Source organism: Heterodontus francisci, chromosome 27, assembly GCF_036365525.1.
Source record: "Heterodontus francisci isolate sHetFra1 chromosome 27, sHetFra1.hap1, whole genome shotgun sequence".
Lineage (NCBI taxonomy): Eukaryota > Metazoa > Chordata > Chondrichthyes > Heterodontiformes > Heterodontidae > Heterodontus > Heterodontus francisci.
Genome location: NC_090397.1, coordinates 15247770 through 15270863, shown reverse-complemented (window position 1 = coordinate 15270863; position 23094 = coordinate 15247770). Strand labels below are relative to the sequence as shown.

General features: G+C 41.4%; 1 protein-coding gene across 1 annotated transcript in view; it reads right to left on the bottom strand.

Moving 5' to 3' along the window:
• Positions 1 to 9502: 9502 nt before the first annotated feature.
• Positions 9503 to 23094, bottom strand: part of st8sia1 (ST8 alpha-N-acetyl-neuraminide alpha-2,8-sialyltransferase 1) — an 80887-nt gene continuing 67295 nt past the window's right edge. The window contains exon 5 of the mRNA XM_068058910.1: positions 9503 to 15327. Within this exon, the coding sequence (XP_067915011.1) occupies positions 14823 to 15327 (505 nt within the window). The 3' untranslated portion in view covers positions 9503 to 14822. The remainder of the gene's footprint in view (positions 15328 to 23094) is intronic.

The following is a 23094-nucleotide window of genomic DNA, read 5'->3' as shown; positions in this document are numbered from 1 at the left end:
ACTCGTCATTCCCAGTTCAATTAGATCAGATATAAGAACACAAGAACACAAGAGGGCATTCAAACTGCTATTAAAGTTTTAATTTAATTTTTTGCAGACCAGGACCTTTAAAAATTTTAATGTCCCTGAAGGGCTTGAAGTCCTTTAAAAATGGCGCAAGCGCCTGCGCGGTGGCACTGGGTGCCACTGCCAGGGATGGAGCGCCCGCCCCCTCTACGTCATTGGGGGCAGGCGTTCCGTCCGCTCCATGAAAATGAGCTACCACGCTAAATATCGCGGTGGCTTAGCGGGGCAAATCCCGTGCGTGCTCCCCGCCACTTAAAAAGCTCACCGCCAATGGAAAAATCCAGGCCTCTGTATCCAGGGATGTTGAGCTGCGATTCCTGCCCTTCTTTAAGCCATGATTCTGTTATGGCAATGATATCATGTTGCCATACATCTATCTGTGTCCTCAGCTCATCAGCTTTATTTACTATCCTCGCATTTAAATAAATACCTTTAACACTGCCAAATTCCTGTGCTGCACACTTTTTAACTTTTGCTTCTTCTGTCTTTCAGAGTCACTCGCTAATTTTCTGCCTCTTGTTCCCTGCTCTGAATTTGTCCTATCTGAAACTGCCTTCAGATTCCCATCCCCCTGCCAATCTAGTTTAAACTATCCCCTGCAGCATGAGCAAACCTTCCTGCAAGGATATTCGTCCCAGTCTTGTTCAGGTGTATACCATCTGGCCTGTACAGGTCCCACCTTCCCCAGAACTGGTCCCAATGCCCTAGAAATCTGAAGCCCTCCCTCCTGCACCAGCTCTCCAGCCATGCATTCATCTGATGTATTCTCCTATTTCTATACTCACTACCTCGGGACTAATCTGGAGATTATTACCTTTGAGGTCCTGCTTGCTAATCTCTTTCCTAACTCCCTAAATTCAGTCTGCAGGACCTCATCCCTTTTTCTAACTATATCGTTGGTACCCATGTGAACCATGACCTCTGGCTGTGCACCTTCGCCCTTCAGAATGCTCTGTAACTGCTCAGTGATATCCATGACCCTTGCACCAGGGAGGCAACATACCATCCTGGAATCATGTCTGTGACCACAGAAACGCCTGTCTGTTCCCCTAACTATAGAATCCCCGACCACTATTGCTCTCCTGTCTTTTTTCCTCCCTCCTTGCACACCTGAGCCAGCAATGGTGCTCTTGTCATGACACCTGCTGCACTCTTCAGAGGCACTCTCTCTCCCATTGGTACTCAGCACTGAATACCAGTTAGAAAGGGGGATGCTCTCCAGGGACTCCTGCACTACTTGCCTTATCCTTCTTGTCTGTCTGGCAGCCACCCAGTCCCTCTCTGCCTGCACTCTCAAGCTATGGGGTGACCACCTCCTGAAACGTGCTATCAACGTATATCTCATCCTTGTGAATGCACCTCAGTGACACCTGCTGCTCCTCGCGTTCCAAAATTCAGCACTCGAGTTTTTGCATTTTGTGACACTTTCTGCACATGTAGGTGTCCAGGACATGGGTAGGGTTCTGGAGTCCCCACATGGCACAGGATGTGCATTCGATGAGTGTGAGCAGCCCTGCCATGCCTTGAAATATTTATTTACTGCACTAAAATTGGAAGCTAAGAACAGAATAAAATGGTTATAAATGGAGCGAAGAAACGAGTAACCACCTACCATCTACTGGTATTTTAGCTTCTACCTAGTAGATAGACTTAAATGTTAGCAAAAAATAAAAATCTGCAGAAAAAAGAAAATAGGAAAGTAAGAAAATACCCACCAGATCCTCACCGACTAGCTCCCTGTGCCTTGTTGCTTTCTCTCCCCTCTTGTGCCGTTTGTAGCTCGGAAGTCTCATTCAGCCAATCACTTATCTGTTTCCCTGTGAAGTCACACTTACCAAAACTAATCTACCTTACCACTATTAATATACCCGACAAATACTAAAATGTTACCAATAGCAGTAATAAACTCAGTAATAAACCTTACTGCTTAAAATAAAACAGAACAGTAGACTCACCAGCTTTCCCCTTCTGCTTGTGTGCCTTAATTAATTCTAAGGTAGTTAAATAAATTTTAATTTTAAGTTTTTTTTCTAATTTGTGGCTAATTACACAGGCACCCTAACAGTAATGTACTAACCCAGCTATTTACAAACATGCCCTAATAGCAGTTACTCACCAACCAATCATCTTACAGCGTTCCTCTGATGTCACTGTTAGAACTTTTTTCAAACATGCCAGCGCGTACTGATTCCTGAAGAGTTGCTTCCTCACAGGTCCGATTCCAGTCCTCCCAGCTTTTGAAGGTAAGTGCAGGCCCGGAGTCTGGAGCTGCATTTATTCTCTCCCGGGTCTAGCTGCTCTCTCACAGGTCCGGTTCCAGCCCTCTAAGCTCCCAATGTTAAGTGTAGGCTATGTGCCTGGTGGTGTATTTATTCTCTCCAGGGTGTAGCTGCACCCTCACAGGTCGGGTTCCAGCCCTCTCAAATCTCAAAGCTTTCTATGTTTCTCTGAATAGAAAGTTATGTTGTTAGGGGTTAGATGAACTAGGGTGGGAGGAGGCCCGTGTGGCTTATACGAACATACGAATTAGGAGTAGAAGTAAGTCATTCGGCCCCTCGAACCTGCTCCACCATTCAATAAGATCATGGCTGATCTGTTTCTGACTCGAATTCCACACTCCCATCTACACACAATAACCTTTGATTCCCTTGCCGAACAAGAATCTATCTACCTCCGCCTTAAAAACATTTAATGACCCCGCCTCCACCACCTTCTGAGGCAGAGTTCCAAAGTGACACAATCCTCTGAGAAAAAATTTCTCCTCATCTCTGTCCTAAAAGGGCAACTCCTAATTTTAAAACAGTGCCCCATAGTTCCAGACTCCCCCACAAGAGGAAACATCCTCTCCACATCCACCTTGTCAGACCGTTCAGGATCTTTTAAACTTCAATCAAGTCTCCCCTCATTCTTCTAAACTCCAGTGAAAACAAGCCCAGTCTGTCCAACCTTTCCTCATAAGACAAGCCACTCATTCCAGGTATCAATCTAGTAAACCTCCTTTGAACCACCTCCAACACATTTACATCCTTCCTTAAATAAGGAGACCCAAACTGCACACAGTATTCGAGATGTGGTCTCACCAATGCCCTGTATAACTGAAGCATAACATCCTTACTTTTATTTTCAATTCCTCTCGTAATAAAGGATAGCATTCCATTAGCCTTCTTTATGACTTGCTGTACCTGCATAATAACTTTTTGTGACTCCTGCACTAGAACACCTAGATCCCTCTGCACCTTGGAATTCTGCAGTTGTTCTCCATTTAAGCAATATTCTGCTTTCTTATTCTTCCTGCCAAAGTGAACAACTTTGCATTTTCCCACATTATACTCCATCTGCCAGATTTCTGCCCACTCACTCAACCTATCTATATCAGTCTGCAACCTCTTTATGTCCTCTTCACAATATACTTTCCTACCTATCTTTGTGTCATCTGCAAATTTAGCTACCAAGCCATCGCTCCCGTCATCTAAGTCATTGATATGAATTGTAAAAAGTTGAGGCCCCAGCACAGACCCTTGTGGGACTCCACTTATCACATGCTGCCAATCAAAAAAGGACCCATTTATGCATCCTCTCTGTTTTCTGCCAGCCAGCCAATCTTCTATCCATGCTAATATGTTACCCCCTACACCATGAGCTCCTATTTTGCACAATAACCTTTGATGTGGCACCTTGTCAAATTCCTTCTGGAAATCCAAATACAGTACATCAATGGGCTCCCCTTTATCCACAGCACATGTTACTCCTTCAAAGAACTCCAATAAATTGGTCAACCATGATTTCCCTTTCTCACCATGCTGGGTATTCCCAATTATCTGGAGTTTTTCTAAGTGTCGAGCTATAGCCTCCTTAATGATCGATTCTAACACCTTCCTCACCACAGACGTTAAGCTAACTGGCCTATAGTTATCTGTTTTCTGCCTCCCTCCCCACCCCCACTTCTTGAACAAAGGTGTTATATTTCCTACCATCATAGGTCATTTGGGCCAAAGGGTCTGTTTCTGTGCTGTTGGTTGGGAAATCAATATTGGCCAGGACACTGGGGGAAGCTCCCCACATTTCCTTCAAAATAATGCCATGGGATCTTTTACATACACTTGTAAGGGAAGACAGGACCTTGGTTTACCACCTCATCTGAAAGATGGCACCTCCGAGAGTGCAGCTCTCTATCATTACTGCACTGGAATGTCAACCTAGGTGTCAGCTGTGGTTCAGTTGGTAGCACTCTCACCTCTGAATCAGAAGGTTGTTGGTTGATGGTCCCACTCCAGGACCAGAGCAGAAAAACCAAGACTTATACTCCAGTGCAGTAATGAGAGAGTGCTGCAGAGTCAGAGGTGCTATTTTTTGGATGAAACGTTAAACCGAGGCCCTGTTTTTCCTTTCAGGGATGTAAAAGATCCCATGGCACTATTTTTGCAGGCGAACAGAGGAGTTATCCATGGTAGTCTGGCAAGTATTTATCCCTGCCTCAACATCACAAAAACAGAATGTCTGGTTATTATCATTGTGCTGTTTGTGGGAGCTTGCTGTGCACAAACTGCCGCATTTCCTGCATTACAACAGTGGCTACACTTCAAAAGTACTTAATTGGCTGTAAAATGCTTTGGGGGTGTCCTGTGGTTATGAAAGGCGCTATATAAATGCAAGTCTTTTCCTGTTTTTCAACCTGGATTATGTACCCAAGTCTCTGGAGTGGCACAATGAACCCACAGGATTCTGACTCAGAGGTAAGACAGCGTTATCCACTGACCCACAGCAGCACTCTCAACCAGATACATGAGGCCAGTTATTTTAAGCCTGTTGTTGTATCTCCTCAGTTAAAGACTGAATTCCAGACTGTTAAAGACTAAGCACTTTAAGATTTATCAGACCAGTGTTGATCAGAGAATATAATGAGACTGAATGAAAAGCAGCTGGTGGAAAACAGACAGATGAATTGGCTTCATTCACCAAGAGCTATAAATAACATAGAGCAGATTCTGGTCAAATATTTTATTCTATTGAAACACAGCTCGGCCAGTCAAGCCCATAATTACATTTTCCCATGTATGAGTCGAAAATGTTCTCCACGTGGTCTCATCTTATGATATCAAATGGTTTTCTGGCTCAGCTGAGGATCACTAAGTGCCACAGCTGACGTACACACAACCTCTAATCTTCACGCCTGCTTTCTGCCAACCGTGAAGCCAAGGCTTTCTTTTTATCTTTTTTCTTCCCTTCCCTCCCCTTCTCTTCTGAAGACATTAGACGCCGCAGTGGAGATCCACCAGTTAAAATTGGCCTCTACGATATGGCCAAGTGATCATTATGCATAGCTTTTAGATTGATGTATTTGCAGGCTATTCAAGTGCAGAAGCATCGCAGCAAAGTTGCACTTCTGCCCTTACCCAGTACCCACATGTACGGTGCCAGCAGTATAGCTTGATGTGAAAGTGGTATAATAACCAGATAATCTTTTTTTAACTGTGCTGGTTGAGAGATTGGCCAGGACACCAGGGTGAACTCACCTGTTCTTCAAATAGTGCCATAGGATATTTTATGTCCATCTGAGAGAGCCAATGGGGTCTCAGTTTAACATATCATTAAAAATACAGCACCTCCAACAGTGCAGCACTCCCTCAGTAATATACTGCACTGTCAGCCTGGTTTCACTAATTTCAGTCTTAGCAGTGGGACTTGAACCCTTCTAACTGAGGCTACAGTTTTACAACCGAGCCACAGCTGACACCTAGACAATCTTAGGAATGTAAATTTTGAACTAGCATAGACAAAAGCTTCAGTCTTGGGCCTATATGCCAATGATGAATTCAACAAGCAAGTACTTGAAGGTGTATTAAAAATTAGATGTTACATATCCATCTTTCAGTTGAGGTGTTAAACCAAGGCCCCATCTGCCCTCTCAGATGGATGAAAAAGATCCCATGGCAGCAGTTCAAAGAAGAGCAGAGGAGTTACCTTGCTGTCCTGACCAATATTCATCTCTCAATCAACATCACTAGAACAGATTATCTGGTCATTATCATTTTGCTGTTTGTGGGTTCATGCTGTGCATATATTGGCTGCCGCATTTCCACAATTACAACACTGACTACACTTCAAAAGTACTTCATTGGCTGTAAATTGCTTTGGGACATCCTGCGGTTGTGAAAGGTGCTATATAAATGCAAGCCTTTCCTTTCATAATCACAACCCACACTGAAATTACAAAGGATACTTTGCCGCAGTCAGATGAGTTCAACCCTCCAGATGTCATCATCTCCTCACCTATGGTCTTGCCCCATTTATAATGTTTCCAGCTGCATTACTCCATAGGAATCCCAGAATCCTTTACTCACTTTCAGTATCAATCCTGAGCAAGATGACCCTAGTCCGCGCTCGGTGTGTTTGGGTTAGCAAAGCATAAAATGGGAATTGAGTCTCGAGCTGAGAGTGATAAAGCGAGTCTAAATGTATCAGCTGACCTTAGAAAATGTTGTACTCACCTTTTCTACAGATACACTGTCAGCATTATTGCAGACTTTTGATTTTTTTGCAATGACTGATGCTGTTTCATTTTAGTTTTTTTTAAAAACTGCAGCAGTAACCTTAAAATCATAGCATGATACAGCAGAGGAGGAGGCTATTCGCCCCATCATGTCTGTGCTGGCTCTTTGGAAGAGCTCTCCAATCAGTCCCACTCCCCTTCTTTCCCCATAGCCCTGCAAATTTTTCCTTTTCAAATATTTATCCAATTCCCCTTTGAAAGCTATTCTAGTAAATCTCGTCTGCACCCTTTCTAAGGCCTTGATATGGTCTCTAAAGTGTGGTACCAAGAATTGGATCCTAAGGATCCCATCTACTTTTGTAATAACCTTTGCAATTTGTCCTGCCTTCTCCACTGTCCTGCCACCTTCAAAGACTTATGTATGTACATCACCAGGTCTTTCTGTTCCTGCACCCCCTTTAAAATCAATATCATATTATTGCTTCTCTTCAGTTTTCCGACCACACTTCTCTACATTAAATTTCATCTGCCTTGTGTCTTCCCATTTCATCAGTCTATGTCCTCCTGAAGTCCGTTGCCATCCTCTTTATTCTTTACTATATTTCTGACTTTTGTGTCATTTGCAAACTTTGAAATTATGCCTTGCATACCCAAGTCCCATGTTATTAATTTATATCAAAAACAGCAGTGATTCCAATTCCCATCCCCTGGAGGACACCACTGTACACATCCCTTCCGTCTGAAAAGCAACTGTTCACCACTTATTCTCTGCTTTCTGTCTTAACTAATTTTGTCTCCACCCAGTCACTGCCCCTTTAATTCCATTTGTTTCAATTTTGCTATTATATTTATTGTAATATTTTATCAAATATCTTTTGAAAATGCCTGAACACCATCAACTGGCCTACCCTCATCAACGCTCTCCGTTACTTCATCAAAGAATTCAATCAAATTAGTCAAACATGATTTGCCTTCAACAAATCCATGGTGGCTGTCATTTATTAACTTTTTTTTCCATATGACAATTATAACATGTAGTATAGAACATAAATGATTATATAGTGTAAAATGGTTTCCTTACAATTGGATACATACTTGAAAAGGAAAAATCTGAAGGGCTATGGGGAAAGAGTAGAGGAATGGGACTAATTGACTAGCTCTTTCAAAGAGCCAGCACAGGCACAATGGGCTGAATGGCCTCCTTCTGTGCAGTCGCTTTCCAGGCAGCTGCCATGACTCCTTCATCCTCCGCCAATCCAGGCTGCTGTGCATCTTCACTCCATCCCCAAAGTGGATAGAACGAAGGTGACAAGGGAAATCCCTTGAAGAGATGGCCACTGACCCCTCTACTGGAGCCACAGAGGTACAGAGGTAAAACAACCAATGCCACCTACTCAGCAGGCCACCATTGACCAGGCCATCAGGCTTCTGAAGATGTGATTCCAATACCTGGAAGGGTCAGGTGGCACTCTCCAATACCCTCCTGCCATGATCTGTTATTGTGGTTGTCTGCTGCACTCTCCATAACATGGCCCGCCATAAAGATGTGGATCTTGAGGACGGTGAGGCCTTTGAAGGAGACAGCTCATCAGAAGAGGGGCAGGAGGTAAGAGAGGAGGAGGAAAAGGAGGCGGATGGGAACAACACTGAAGAGAGGTACCCCTGCTGCACCACAAGATGACGGCTGCTGTGTGGTTCTATATGAGTCCCACACTTTATCTTACTCTCCTCCATTCCTGGCCCCACTGGCTCTAAGTGGACAGGAAACCCACCTCCATACCATTTAAGGGCTCACCCATAGAAAATCTGAACCTGAATCAATTTCCCACCAGAGTTGGTTTTCTGACCCAAAGCCAGACCCAGTTCTTGTTTCCCACCTCTGTAATGAAAAACCAGCCCTACGTCTCTCCTCTACTCATGAAGGACTGTCATGTGCTTGGTTCATGTACAGGTCTACAAAGCAGCATCAGGGTAACTACCTGTGGAAGGGGTAACACATTCCAGGCTGATCCTGTCCTTTCCATAGATACATTTGACAGTAAGAGTCACTCCATGGCAGTCCGACATGAGAACTCCTTCCTATATAGGGACACTTGACCCAGCAGTGATGACCTCTGGCTCAGCAAAATCCATGGAGCCATCCCTGGGACTTTTCTTGTATGCTCCTCATTGAATAGCAAATTTACTAAGACATTTGGTGTGTGCTGGGTGGGGAGATCAGCATGGGGTAGATGGAGGAATGTCCATCCCACCTTTATATAAAATGCAAACAAATCACTGAGGTTCAATTCTAGAGGGATAGTATTGAATGACAGGGAAATTAGGTTAAACTTGTATAGGACCCTGGTTGGGAATACTCTGAACATTTCTGGTCTCTACATTACAGAAAGAATATAGAGGAACTGGCGAAAGGGCAAAAAAACAATTTACGAGGATGATACTAGTGCTGACAGGTTATAACTACCAGGCTAGAGATCTTTTCTTGGAAAAGGGAAGGCTAAGGGATGACATAATGGAGGTCTTTAAAATTATGAAAAAGGTTCTTGAGATGAGAGATTTTTCCACTAGTGGGGAAATTCAAAACTAGACCATAAATACAAGATGGTCACTAATCAAACCAATGAGGAATTCAGGCGAAACCTCTTTACCCAGAGAGTGGTTAGAATGTGGAATTAGCGACCACATGGAGTTGAAATGAATAGCACTCATGCATTTAAGGGCAAGTCAGATACATACATGAGAGAGAAAGGAACAGTAGGTTATGCTAATAGGGTGAGATGAGGTAGGGTGGGAGGAGGCTCATATGGACTATGAACACCAGCAGAGAACAGTTGGGTCAAATAGCCTGTTTCTGCACTGTGAATTCTATGTAATTATTTGATATGAGGTCAAGAAATTAGACAAACAAAAACCACATTTTATAACTTGCAGAAATTTATTGCATGTTGACACAACACGGGGCCGACTGACAACTACAAGGCCAAAACCAGTAAGAATTTTCAATCCATAAAAACTCTCATTACAAAGTTAGTCAATAAACATTGTTAGCCACTGTGTTGGCTGGCATCTATTGAAGCTGGACTTAAGTACCGGTGCACATTGTGCCATGAACCATCAGAAGTGAGCCTGGAAGTAACTGGGAGCAACATTACTGTACATATGCTCGATTCGTTCATGGTCAAATTCCTCTCTCTCCTGTTTCAACACAGGCATTTAGTCCCTTTGAAATAAACAAGTTAACTCCTCTAGCAACAAAGGAGGGAGTGAAATTTGATTCAAATGTTTTATAGTTAAAGGCTAGTCCAGAACAAGGGGTCACAAATTAAGAGCTAGAGGTGATTTCAAGAAGCACTTCTTCACACAAAGGACATTGGAAATCTGGAACTCTCTTCTCTAAAGTGCTGTTGAGAATAGGAATCAACTGAAAATTTCAGAACTGTGATCAATACATTTTTGTTAGGTAAGGGTACTTAGGGATATGGAACCAAGGTCGACAAATGGCGTTAAGATACACATTAGCCATGATTGAATTGAATGGTAGAACAGGCTCTCGGGGTTGAATGAACCACTCCTGTTTCTATGTTCCAGAATATTACTTTTAAGTTGTGAGAGTTAGACAAGGTGAACACAGGTCCAAACTGGTAAAAGGTAAATTTAGATGTAAAGTTAGGAAATTCTTCAGACAGAACTCTCACATAAAGCATTGGAGGCAAAACTCCTGGGGTCATTCAACAACCAGTTGACTGCTGTGATGAGGGAATGTATGATCTTCCTGGATCAACAAAGTATGATGAGCTGACTGGCCTCCTCATCAGTAATTGAACAGGAAAATGGGGTGGGTTCCTTTACAAACTCCCAGTACAAACTCCTGGGTCAAGGCTCAGACTTAGAAAAATCGTTCCTCATGCATTAAATGCCTGTTAATAACATTGCACTCAGTAACTTACCAGGCTAACAGGACCACCAAATATAAAGCTAGAAAGTCTGAATGCCCTATTTGAGGCTGCTGGATGAATGTGAGGAATGATCATAAATCTGGGGCTCATGAATGAACAGCATTAAAATACAGACAGTGGCTTTGAAATAGAAGTTTTTCCAGTTAAATTAGACTTTGTCAAAAAGTATTTTGATACCAGCTACATTCTGTGTAAAATATCAAAATCAAATACAAATAAAACTTTGCAGCAACAAAAAAATCTTTGCTGTTAATCTTTCATGAAAGAGAATTTTGCACGGAAGTAAATATGTTGTCTCTCTTTGAAAATGTATTCACATCCACTACAACAACTCAGGCCCCTGGTAGCGTATGTTAACCAGTGGTAGGTACAGAGTGTTCAGCCTGGTTGCATGTGGAATTACAGTTTCAGTTCCAAGTATAAATACTTCTGAAAAGACTACATCGACACAAATATCATGAACAGTTCAAGCTACAAAAGGGCTTACGGTTCCAGAAACTAAACAAAACAAGACAGAATGAACAAGAGGGGAATATTAACAAATCATGTTTTCATGCATTTCTGCAATCTTGTTATTAACTACATGCTACACTTAAAATGCTAACAATCAGACAGCGTTTGTGTCATTCACAAAAAAATTCATGTTTCCAATAACTGGACATTCATCTCATATGTCTACAGGTGCACCATCGATTTCAATGTGTGCAACAAGGTTTTCAAAAATTCAACAAAATACAATACAGTTTTCTGATTTACAAAACTAAAGCATTACAACTACTAAAGCTGCCTTGTCCTAAAATGAAAACCTTCATAAGGAGGCCACTAATGTACACAAGTGCAAATGTCAGCTTCTAATGTCTTATATTTCTATTGTGAAACTAACTGAACCAGTGAGAGTTAATATAAGCCATAATTTATTAAAACATGAGGGGACTCATCAAGACTTGGAGTAAATTTGACCTATATATTTTTGGTCAAACATTTAGGAAAATAAAAATAGATTTGTTAATCAGAAGCTACTACAAAAGCACAAAGAACTCAAACTACAAGTCCAATAAACACCGATCCAATGGAGATTGAGAACGCTCAGAATTCACTCTTAGGCTATGTGGAATCAGTCTACAACTACATTGCTGCTCATAAAGAGGAACCAAGAGCAAGGTCTTTCATATTACTGGAACAGGTATCACACTCCCTCTGATAAAAAGGGGTACATGAATTGATAGTAACATGGCATAAATTAACTGGACTGCAATGACAAAGATCAGTCAATTCAAATCTCGTCCTTTTGTCTTCTGTCCATTTATTCCTCAGATTTGTGTCCCTTTTTGTTTACAGATGGGAGAATAATTAAGGCAGCTAGTAGTCATATACATACCTGAGGTAGCCAAATATGAAATCAGGTGAAATCATGTCAGCTGTTCATGGTAAATGAACAGGCCAGCTAGCTGAAGTATTCTCACAGTACAGCATTATCCTGCTGCTACATTTGGCTTATACACATATTGTCCACACAGCACATATAACACTGTTAACTGCCCCTTTTTAAAAAAAAGTATAAAACAATAAAGTTCAGCACACAGAGAAATGCTGGTATGCACCTTAATAGTGTTGGGATCCCAAGTGAAGCAATGGAGTCCATGGGTCCCACGGAGGGAGTTTGCAGTTGCTTTGCTAACAGGTACCTACAACAAAAATAGGGGCAAAGATACAGATTTTGCGGGTTTTCTTTCACCTGTTTCAAATATGTTACAAGGCTTAAAGACAATCCTGTTTAACAAGGTAGATCAGCAGAACCTACAGGATATGCAATTCTTCCACCAGAGATCTAAAAGACCTCTTCTAACGCCTTTAAGGAGCATATGGGAGCTTTGATAAGATAATCTATGACAGCTTGCTACAGCATTTCATAAACAATACATCCAAGGATACCCATCTAACATTTACAATCTATAGTAACATTATTATATCCACCCAGCTGGGTTTTCAATATGTGCTGGCAGGTCTTTCACTTACTTTAAACATTTTGGTCACAATTAACTGCTGCACATTTTTAATTTAATTTAAATGCTCTCATTTTTCTCTTTCTGTGTGTTTCCCCCACTCTGACAGACTGGGCCACTGCTGGGTCATAAACTTCTTTCCAATCACTTATCAATTCTTGCTTTGTGATTAGCATACAAGAAGCATGCTTTCATAGGATGGACTTAGCCTTTGCCCTGCAAGAGCAGCACAGTGCTCTATCCCATGGTCTATGACTCCAACTCAATGAATAAAACAATGTCATTCAGAATTGGGATGGGAAAGCAACAGGCCTTTGGGATAAAAATCTAGTACTCTCAACCAACAGCTGGGATTGAAACTTGTGCCTATCTGGATTAAATGTCCGACAGTATATAATCCCTTCCATGTGTAATTCAAGTTGAAGACCCCTTGATTGAAAGTTCAGCACTGACACTAAGATCCACCAAACGCAGCTGTCTAAGTGGGCGAATTGCAATGGGATCCCAGTGTTCATTGAGTTCAACCCTTTCTTGTTATATGACAAGTGAACTCAGTCATTCAGATCACTTTATTCCCCTTACAAATGTACAAAACTGTAACAAACTTTGCAAATTCAAAAGCTGTTTCTTAAAATCGAGAGTTCTTCAGAAAAGTATCCACTCAGAAGTATTTGTCACACCCAGTTCCAGTGTCCCAAACTTGGACGGCTCACTAGAAAGAGTTGGTTGTTACAATATTGACATAGAAACTTTGGAAATGACCCAAAATCGTTTTACCGGCTAGCAAATGGAACAAATGCTTCCAGCAGTTCTGTTTTCCCAGGATTTGGCATGAATTTGCTTCAAATAATACACCAATTTGTCACTAAAATGTTGTCACAAGAAAATTCAGTACTGAATTTAATGTATTGGTAACAGCTTTAAACCTGAGTTGGAAAAAACATTTTAAAAACACTGACACCAGACATCTCTCATCCCTGGCATTTCACCCACAAGCATCTCCTAACCAAAGATATCCGAGCAGAAAGCAAAGGCAAGACTCCCACAGGAACAAAACAGGAAAGCCAAAGGTTTGTCTTACACCTTGTCTTACAATCTATGGTATGATATGAAACAATTGGCGACGCACTTGGCTGGAAATACGATTTGCTGGAAATGTAAGTTGTACTATTGCTATATGTAAGGAGTAATTTTGCACAATTCACTCCCAATGTGGCTCTCGTTACATGACTGTGGGGATCACAGTGTTGCTGTCACCAGTCCCATCTTGGGCTGAATTCCTATCCAGCAAGTCTCCACACATGACCTATCCTATGCACAAGACAGGTTTAACAAAGATCTTCTGTTTAAAGTTCCAAGCCCAAGGATATATAATTAAATAAAGATCTCCTGCGATGTTTAATCTATAAAATGACTGCATTCAACTGCTGTCAGTTATGTGTAAATTATGAATCCAATTGGATTTTCATTCGTTTTTATACGCTCAATAGAATTCTCACCGTGGGGAAAATAATCAGCTATCCAAACTGGTATTTTTGTTGACCACAGCATATTGGATAGGAACAAAAAGAAAATCACAACAGAAAGACGCAACCAAGTTCCAAGACGAACACAAAAGGTGGAAGCCTATTCTATGTCTGCAAAGTTAAGGCAAAACCTGGTTGAGATTGACTTGTTAATGCTGGTTCAAAAAAAAACACTTTCTTTAAAAAGTACAAAGCTTTACACTAACTGAAATGCTTGAATCTAAGAATCCTAAAACCGAAACAAAAGTGAATAAAAGAGCTTGTATGAATGCGTGCAACTTTATGCAGCAGACCAGAGATCTACTAGTCTGGATCCAACATAATCAACAGACAAATCCGAGCACAATGGTGGTATTTTTACCAACTGCCTCCATGTTCCTTTGGGAATCTTTCAACAACAATTGAAGACAATATTTACAGGCAACCTTTCAGAAACCTAGGCTTGCAACCATCTACACCTTCATTAACTATGGGTGTGCCTACTAAATGGTATAAATTGGCACAGTCCCTCAACTCTATCAGACTCTCTATACTCTTTTCAACATGATATTCCATGCACAGTGCAGGTCAAGTGTTGGAAGTACAAGTCAGTAAGGATCAGGGTCACTTCGTCACTTGTTCCACTAAACTCATTTGTAGTTTATGGCAATGAAGAGCGATGTTCTGATTTTGTACTCAGTCACCATTTCCCTCCAAGGAAATTGTTTAATACCAAAATGAAATGTCCTGTCTGTGCAAGTCGATCGATTATCCCCCAAGGGATACATCAGAAACCTCTATGTTATACATCTCCATTCTTCTGGAATGAAGACCACTTCAGGTTCTCCTCACATTTGCCAATCTGCATCTTTAAAATGCCACTTTTATGCAAGAGCCAGAGTTGGAGGAACTCCTCTGGCATTGCATGGTAGCCCGAATAAGGCATCACATTGTCGTAGTAGTGGTGGCTAATTATCGTCCCTTGCAGGTCCATTGAAAACGGCCAAAATCCATAAAGGGTCACATCTTCACAGAGGCCCAAGGCCACACTGACAAGGAATAGGCCCGTGGACAGGCGTTTGGCATGGATTCCCTTGCTCTTCCAGAACTTCTCAACATTGCGCAGGAAATCCGGATTGGCGAAGAGTATGGTTTGGTTAGCACTGAAGTCAGACAACGTGTAGTAAGTGCGAAAGGAAGGATCTGTTCCCGTCTTCATGGAAAAGGCAGGCATGTAAATATAGCTACGGCCGTACACTTTCATACTTTCCACAAAAGATTTTCTGGACCATAGAAGGTTCTGAAATCTGAAAGAAAATGAAAGAAATATTGAACCTTCACATCTATCTTTTAACTGATGATGGGAAAACTTCTATTAATGCATAAATATTCCAAGTAGCAATGAATGGCACTAACCATTTAACATGCTATAGAACATGTATTTATATCATCATGGGTTATCCACCTTTACTGTTTCCAGATATTATATGGTTTATTGAAAGCTTGAAACAGACTGATGTAGTGAACTACCAAACTGTTCTTTCACCTCTGGGGCCGATGTTTAGCATGTTGATAGGATGAAGATTTCCTAACTCACTCTTAACTGCAAAGGTAAGCAATGGTGAACATTGAAAGAAATATTTCACATTTTTCAACAAATATACATTCTATTGAGAAATGAAAATGCTGCAGGAAAAGTGATCCATCCGTGGCTAACTAATGAGGTTAAGGATAGTATTAGATGAAAAGAATCAGAATCACAGATTCATTACAGTGCAGAAGGAGGTCATTCGGCCCATCATGTCCACATTGACTCTCCAAAAGAGCAATTCCCTCAGTCCCATTCCCCCATAACCCTTCACATTCTTCCTTTTCATAGAACAGTCTAATTCCCTTTCGAATGCTTCAATTGAACCTGCCTCCACCAAGTTCTCAGGCAGCGCATTCCAGACCTTAACCACTCGTTGCATGAAAAAGTTTTTCCTCATGTCACTTTTGCTTCTCCTACCAAATACTTTAAATCTGTGCCCTCTCATTCTCGATCCTTTCACGAGTGGGAACAGTTTCTCTCTATCTACTCTGTCCAGACCCCTCATGATTTTGAATACCTTTATCAAATCAACTCTCAGCCTTCTCTTTTCCAAGGAAAACAGTCCTAACTTCTCCAATCTATCTTCATAACTGAAGTTCCTCATCCCTGGAACCATTCTCGTGAATATTTCCTGCACTCTCTCCAATGACCTCACGTCTTTCCTAAAGTGCTGCACCCAGAATTGGACGCAATACTCCAGCTGAGGCCGAACTAGTGTCTTATACAAGTTCAACATAACTTCCTTGCTCTTGTACTCTATGCCCCTATTAATAAAGCCCAGGATACTATATGCTTTATTAACCGCTCTCTCAACCTGTCCTGCCACCTTCAATGATTTATGCAAATATACACCTATGTCCCTCTAGTCCTGCACCCCCTTTAGAATTGTCCCTTTTATTCTATATTGTTTCTCCATGTTCTTCCCACCAAAATGAATCACTTCACATTTCTCTGCATTGAACTTCAACTGCCACCTGTCTGCCCATTCCACCAACTTGACTATGTCCTTTTGAAGTTCTACACTATTCTTCTCACAGTTCACAATGCTGTCAAGTTTCGTATCATCTGCAAACTTTGAAACTGTGCCCTGTACACCAAGGTCTAGGCTATTAATATATATCAGGAAAAGCAAGGGTCCCAACACTGATCCCTGGGACACTCCACTACAAACCTTCCTCCAGCCCGAAAAACATCCATTAATCACAACTTTTTGTTTCCTGTCACTCAGCCAATTCAGTATCCATGTTGCTACCGTCCCTTTTATTCCATGAGCGACAAGTTTGCTCACAAGTCTGTTGTGTGGCACTGTATCAAATGCTTTTTGAAAGTCCATGTACACCACATCAACAGCATTGCCCTCATCAACCCTCTGTTACCTCCTCAAAAAACTCCAGCAAGTTAGTTAAACATGATTTTCCCTTAAGAAATCCATGCTGGCTTTCCTTAATAACTCACATTTGTCTATGTGACAATTGATTTTGTGCCTAATTATTTTTTCTCGAAGTTTTCCCACCACTGAAGTTAAACTGATTGGCCTGTTGTTGTCAGTTCATTATATTGCCAAGAAGAGTAATAATCCTCAGAATTGGAAAAGTTTTAGAAAGTAGCAAACAATGACTAAAAAATTGACACAAGGAGAAATTAGAATGAGAATAAACTAGCAAGAAACATTAAAACAGATTGTAAGAGTTTCTACAAGAATGTAAAAAGGAAGAGAGTAGTAACAGTAAATGTGGGTCCCTTAGAAGCTGAGACAGAAGAAATTATCACGGGGACTGAGAAAATGGCAGAGACATTAATTAAATATTTTGTGCCTGTCTTCACAGTAGAAGACACAAAAAACATTTGGAAATAGTGGGGAACAAAGGGTCAAATGAGAATGAGGAATCTTAAAAGTAATTAATATTCATAAAGAAAAAGTACTGGAGAAATTAATGGGACGAAAAGTCAACAAATTCCCTCGACCTGATGGCCTACATCCTAGGGTTTTAAAAGAGGTACTTGCAGAGATGGTGGATGCACTGGTTGTGGTGTTCCAAAATTTCCTAGATTCTGGAATGGTCCCAGTAAATTGGAAGTTAGCAAATGTAACCCCGCTATTCAAGAAAGGAGGAAGAGAGAAAAAGAGGGAACTGCAGGCTAGTTAGCCTGACATCAGTCATCGGGAAAATGCTGAATCTGTTACTAAGGAAATGGCAACAGGGCACTTAGAAAATCATAGTACAATTTGGCAGAGCCAACATGTTTTTGTGAAAGGGAAATCATGTTTGACAAATCTACTAGAATTTTTTGAGGATGTAACTAGCACGTTAGATAAAAGAGAACCAGTGGATGCAATGTATTAGGATTTTCAAAAGGCGTTCGATAAGATGCTACACGGAAGGAGGTTAATGGACAGAAAACAGAGAGTAGGAATAAATGGGTCGTTGTCAGGTTGGCATGCTGGGGCCTCAGCTATTTACAATCTATATTAATTGCTTAGATGAAAGGACACATGTAATGTATCCAAGTTTGCTAATGATACAAAGCTAGGTGCGAAAGTAAGCTGTGAGGACGACACAGTCTGTCTGCAAAAAGGATTAGGGATAGGTTAAACGAGTGGGCAAGAAGGTGACAGATGGAATATAATGTAGAGAGATGTGAGGTTATACACACTGGTAGGAAGACTAGAAAACAGAATATTTTTTAAATGGTGAGAAACTATTTAATATTAATACTCAGATGGATTTAGGTGTTCTTGTACACAAACCACAGAAATTTAACACGCAGGTACAGCAAGCAATAAGGAAGGCAAATGGTATACTGGCTTTTATTGCAAGGGAATTGAGTACAAGAGTAAGGAAATCTTGCTGCAATTTATACAGGGCTTTGATGAGACCATACCTGGAGTACTGTGTACAGCTTTGATCTCTGTATCTAAGGAAGGATATACTTGCCTTAGAGGGGTGCACCGAAGATTCATTGGATTGATTTCTGGAATGAGCGTGTTGTCTTATGAGGTGAAATTAAGTAGACCAGGCTTATACCCTCTGGAGGACAGTGAGAGGTGATCTCATTGAAACATATAAACTTCTGAAAGGGCATGAATGGGAGCACTCAGTACAGCAGCTTTGTGGTTGGTCAGTTTTTTAAAAAATTGAAAGTCAGTTTCACAGCTGACAGAGCGGGAACAGTGGTTTCCCAACTTCAGACAGATTCGGGGTTTTCCGGCAGGCTTTTAAAAAAAAGTCAAAACCTACCAGAAAACCCCAAATCTGTCCGAAGTTGGGAATCCACTGTTCCCGCCCTCGTGCAACACCTGTCAGCTGTGAAACTGACTTGCAATTTTTTGAAAAGCCGGTCTGAAAGAAGACGACAATGGAAAATTTCTCATCTCTGAAATACATCCGTGGGCCGGATGGAAACCTTTGGTTGGCCAGATCCTGGCCCGCAGACTGTATGTTGGACAACTCCGGTCTACACCTACTCCTATTTCCTACGTTCTTAAGTCCCACATGAAATGAGTTGCAGTCTTACTGGGTGTGAATCGACACTATAAAATTATCTATCATTTAGGACTACTTGGCACTAGAGGTTAAAAATGTTCCACTTTGCCACCCTAGTACAAAACCATGCTGGCCGGACACACATCAAGAAATTACACACCCTGAGCTCATTATTTTCCATCCAACAGGTATACCCAATTTTCCCAATTTGGGTTTCCGGCATGTGCGTCCCCATGCTGGAAGATGTATCCGTAAATCATCACAGCCCAAGATTGGTTCATATGGAAAATGGTCTCTTCCCATTGCTTTCGTAAGGATTCCTCTTCTAAGACTGGGGTTGAGGCTAACTTTACAAGTTAGTGCTCAAGGAACAAACGTTCACTCAACCACAAGACCAACTGGACAAACAACTTTGAATATCAATGTACCCAACTGACATCCCTCCCCATTTCCTGTTACTCCTCTCAATGATTGGAAAATTGGGAAAGTTACGATTCGGACTTTTTGATTTCCACGCTCGGCTGTCTCAGTTACTCTCCCGTTGCATGAGGTTCCGTGGTGAAGCAGTAGCTTGTAATATTCACCTCATATTTAATTTATGTCAAGGTGTAACATGCAGCTGCTCAGAGGAAGGGAAAATGCTCTGATCCCCAGTAATATCATCCTTCACCTGTTCTCTGTATAACACCACCTCCCAAAAAATAGATATATTTGAATCTAGCAACGCTGATGTGCTTAAATAAATGTGCATACATAGTATCAGTGTCTGCACTTCAGAGATGAATGAATTGGTTGTAATGTGCTTTAGGACTCCCTGAGGATTTACTAATGCGCTATACGAGTACACGTTGTTTCATACCAGTGGTACTTCAGTGAATTAATGTACATTTGTAGTCTGGAATAAGCAGATTAAATTAAATATCAACTAAAAGCCTCTTTACTCAAGGGAAGTTTTATTAAATCGAAATTTAGAAAGGTAGGATTTTGCTGTAAGCCATGATGGACCTAGTTTGCAGCAATTCTGTCTCGGGGCTCTGCCTGGAAGTCCTTAGAGGCAGGTTTAGCAGGAAGGCCAGAAAATCAGCCTATCAGATCCGCTGCTGCGAGGCTTCTTGTCTAAGGAACAAAGTCAGGCTGCCTAAGGTCGTTGGGGAGTGACAAAAGGTTCATGACTGATGATGGAGGAAAGAAAAATCAGGAAAGCCCGGTCCCACCCCCATCCATTGTTTTTCTTCAAACAGAATTTTCCTTGAATCGAATCAATGAGCGTTGGTTTAAATAGCTGCAGTGGTGATTCTGTCACTAGCAAGAGACATGAGCAATTGCTGGTCGGTCAAGCATTATTAATGGCTTCAGTTCATTCTCCTAAAACCTTCAAATTCAATAATGACAAAAAAAATGTTTCTGGAATTTAGAGACTAACTCTTCAATGGCACTTCTGTATTTTCATGACAAACAGTCCAGATAGTCAGTGACATTGAGTATCCCTCTGCAGACTTTCATTGTCTGACCAAAATGTTAATTAGCATCGGGTGAGCTTTGCAATTCCCGAGCTACTGGAACGAACACAAAACACAAAAACGTGAGGTGCAGCACTGTGAATGGCTGTCTGTGTGAACTGATGGAGATTACAGATTGTGAGGGTTAGCACAGGAGTGGTGTTCATGCTTTTAATATCATCCTGCCGTGTGCTGGTGAGCTTTGTCATTGTAGTAATTGCCATGTGCGGGCTGGAGGAGCTCACATGCTCGCACATATTTGTTTCTTTATTCATTCTCAGGATATGGGCATTGATGGCAAGGCCAACGTTTATTGCCCATTCCTTGATAGGCCACTTCAAAGTCACCCACGCTGATGTGGGACTGGAGTTACATATAGGGTTAAGAGTGGCAGGCTTCCTTCCCTGTGGACATTAAAGGACATTGAATCAGTTGGATTATTATGACAATCTGACAGCTTCATGGTCGCTTTTGCTGAGACCAACTTCTTATTTCCATTTTTTTTAAAACTACATTCAAATTCTCAAACTGTGATGGCTGTGATCTGAATTCATATTCTTTGGATTACGAGTCCAGTAACACAAACTACCGAACCCCTATCTATATTGCATCCTAACATAGCAGATGAAATTTAATGCAGAGAAGTGTGAAGTGTTGCATTTTGGTCGGAGGAATGAGGAGAGGCAATATAAACTAAATGGTACAATTTCAAAGTGGGTGCAGGAACAAAGATCTTGGAGTGTGCGCACACTAATTTTTGAATTGGTGGCAGACAAATTTAGAAAGCTGTTAAAAACATATGAGATCTTGGCTTTATAAATAGAGGCATAGACTACAAAAGCAAGGAAATTATGCTAAAGCTTTAGAAAATGCTGGTTAGACTTCAGCTGGAGAATTGTGTTCAATTCTGGGCACCATATTTTAAGAAGGATGTCAAGGCCTTGGAGAGGATACAGAAAGGATTTACTGGAATGGTTCTAAGGATAAGTGATTTTCGGGAAGAGACTGGGGAAGCTGGATTTGTTCTCCTTAGAGCAGAGAAGGACAAAAAGAGGTTTGACAGACGTGTTCAAAATAATGATTGGTTTTGATAGAGTAAATAAGAAGAAACCACTTCCATGGCGGAAGGGTTAGTAACCAGAAGACACAGCTATAAAGTAATTGGCAAAAGCACCAGAAGCGACATGAGGAAAATAATTTACACAGTGGGTTGCTGTGACCCGGAATGCATTGCCTGAAGGTGAGATGGAAGCAGATTCAATAGTAATTTTCAAATACTCGAAAAGGAAAAAAAAAACACAGGCTACAAGGTAAGAGCAGGGGAGTGGAACTAATTGGACAGCTGTTACAAAGAGCCGGCACAGGTTTAACGGGCCGAATGGGCTCCTTCTGAGCTGTAGCACTCTATGTGAACATTTTATATGATGCTTCACAAGAGTGTTTACTCTGCAAAGATTCACACCGAGCTAAAGAAGCAGGCATGAGGACAGCTGCCCTGAAGCTCATTCAAAGAGTTCAGCTGTTTGGCCACTACCGACAGTAGCCATGTCTGGAGTTGAGGGGTAATTACTGGCAGTGCCTAGCAGCAGCATGTGTCAGAAATTCTGGTGCACACTGTTACACAATTAACACAATTGAAAAAACCAAAGGCAGTACGCTAAGAGATCTCAGTGGACAAGGGCAAAGTGGGAAAACTACCGTAACTGGTGACAATGAGTTAAATGTAAAATAGCCTTGAAGTACAAAACATATTTTTTTTTAAATCACGGATTTTTAAACTGTCCACAGCGCTGTGAATGGCATGTAAGCAAACTAACAGAGGTGGGAACTTCATTCCATCCAGTGCAGCTAAAGAACAGCCATGAGTCAGCAGTCGTCCTCTCTCTTGCCTCAGGAGGTTGTGGGTTCAAGTCCCACTCCAGCAACTTCAGCACAAAATCCAGGCTGATGCTTCACTGCAGTACTGAACGCATGTTGCACTGTTGGAGATGCTGTTTTACAGGTGAGATGCTAAACTGAACTGAGATGAGTTCCGAAGAAGGGTCACTGACCCGAAACGTTAACTCTGCTTCTCTTTCCACAGATGCTGCCAGACCTGCAGAGTGATTCCAGCATTTCTTGTTTTTGTTGCTAAACTGAGGCCCTGTCTGCCCTCTCAGGTGGACATAAAAGATCCCATGGCACTATTCTGTAAACAAGCAGGCGAATTATCCCCTGTGTCCCTGGTTAACAATTCTCCTCAACTGACATTACCAAAAACAGGTATTATCTCATTTCTGTTTGGGGATCTCGCTGTATGTAAATTGACTGCTGTATTTCCTGCATTACAACAGTGACTACACATAAAGTACTTAATTACCTATAAAATGCTCTGGGACATCCCATATTCATGAAAGGTGTTATATAAATGCAAGTCTTCCTTTTCTTTATCATACATCAATGTATCCATAGTATCTCAGTGGTAAGTTATCAATAATGCAATAATGATGTCCTTTGTGG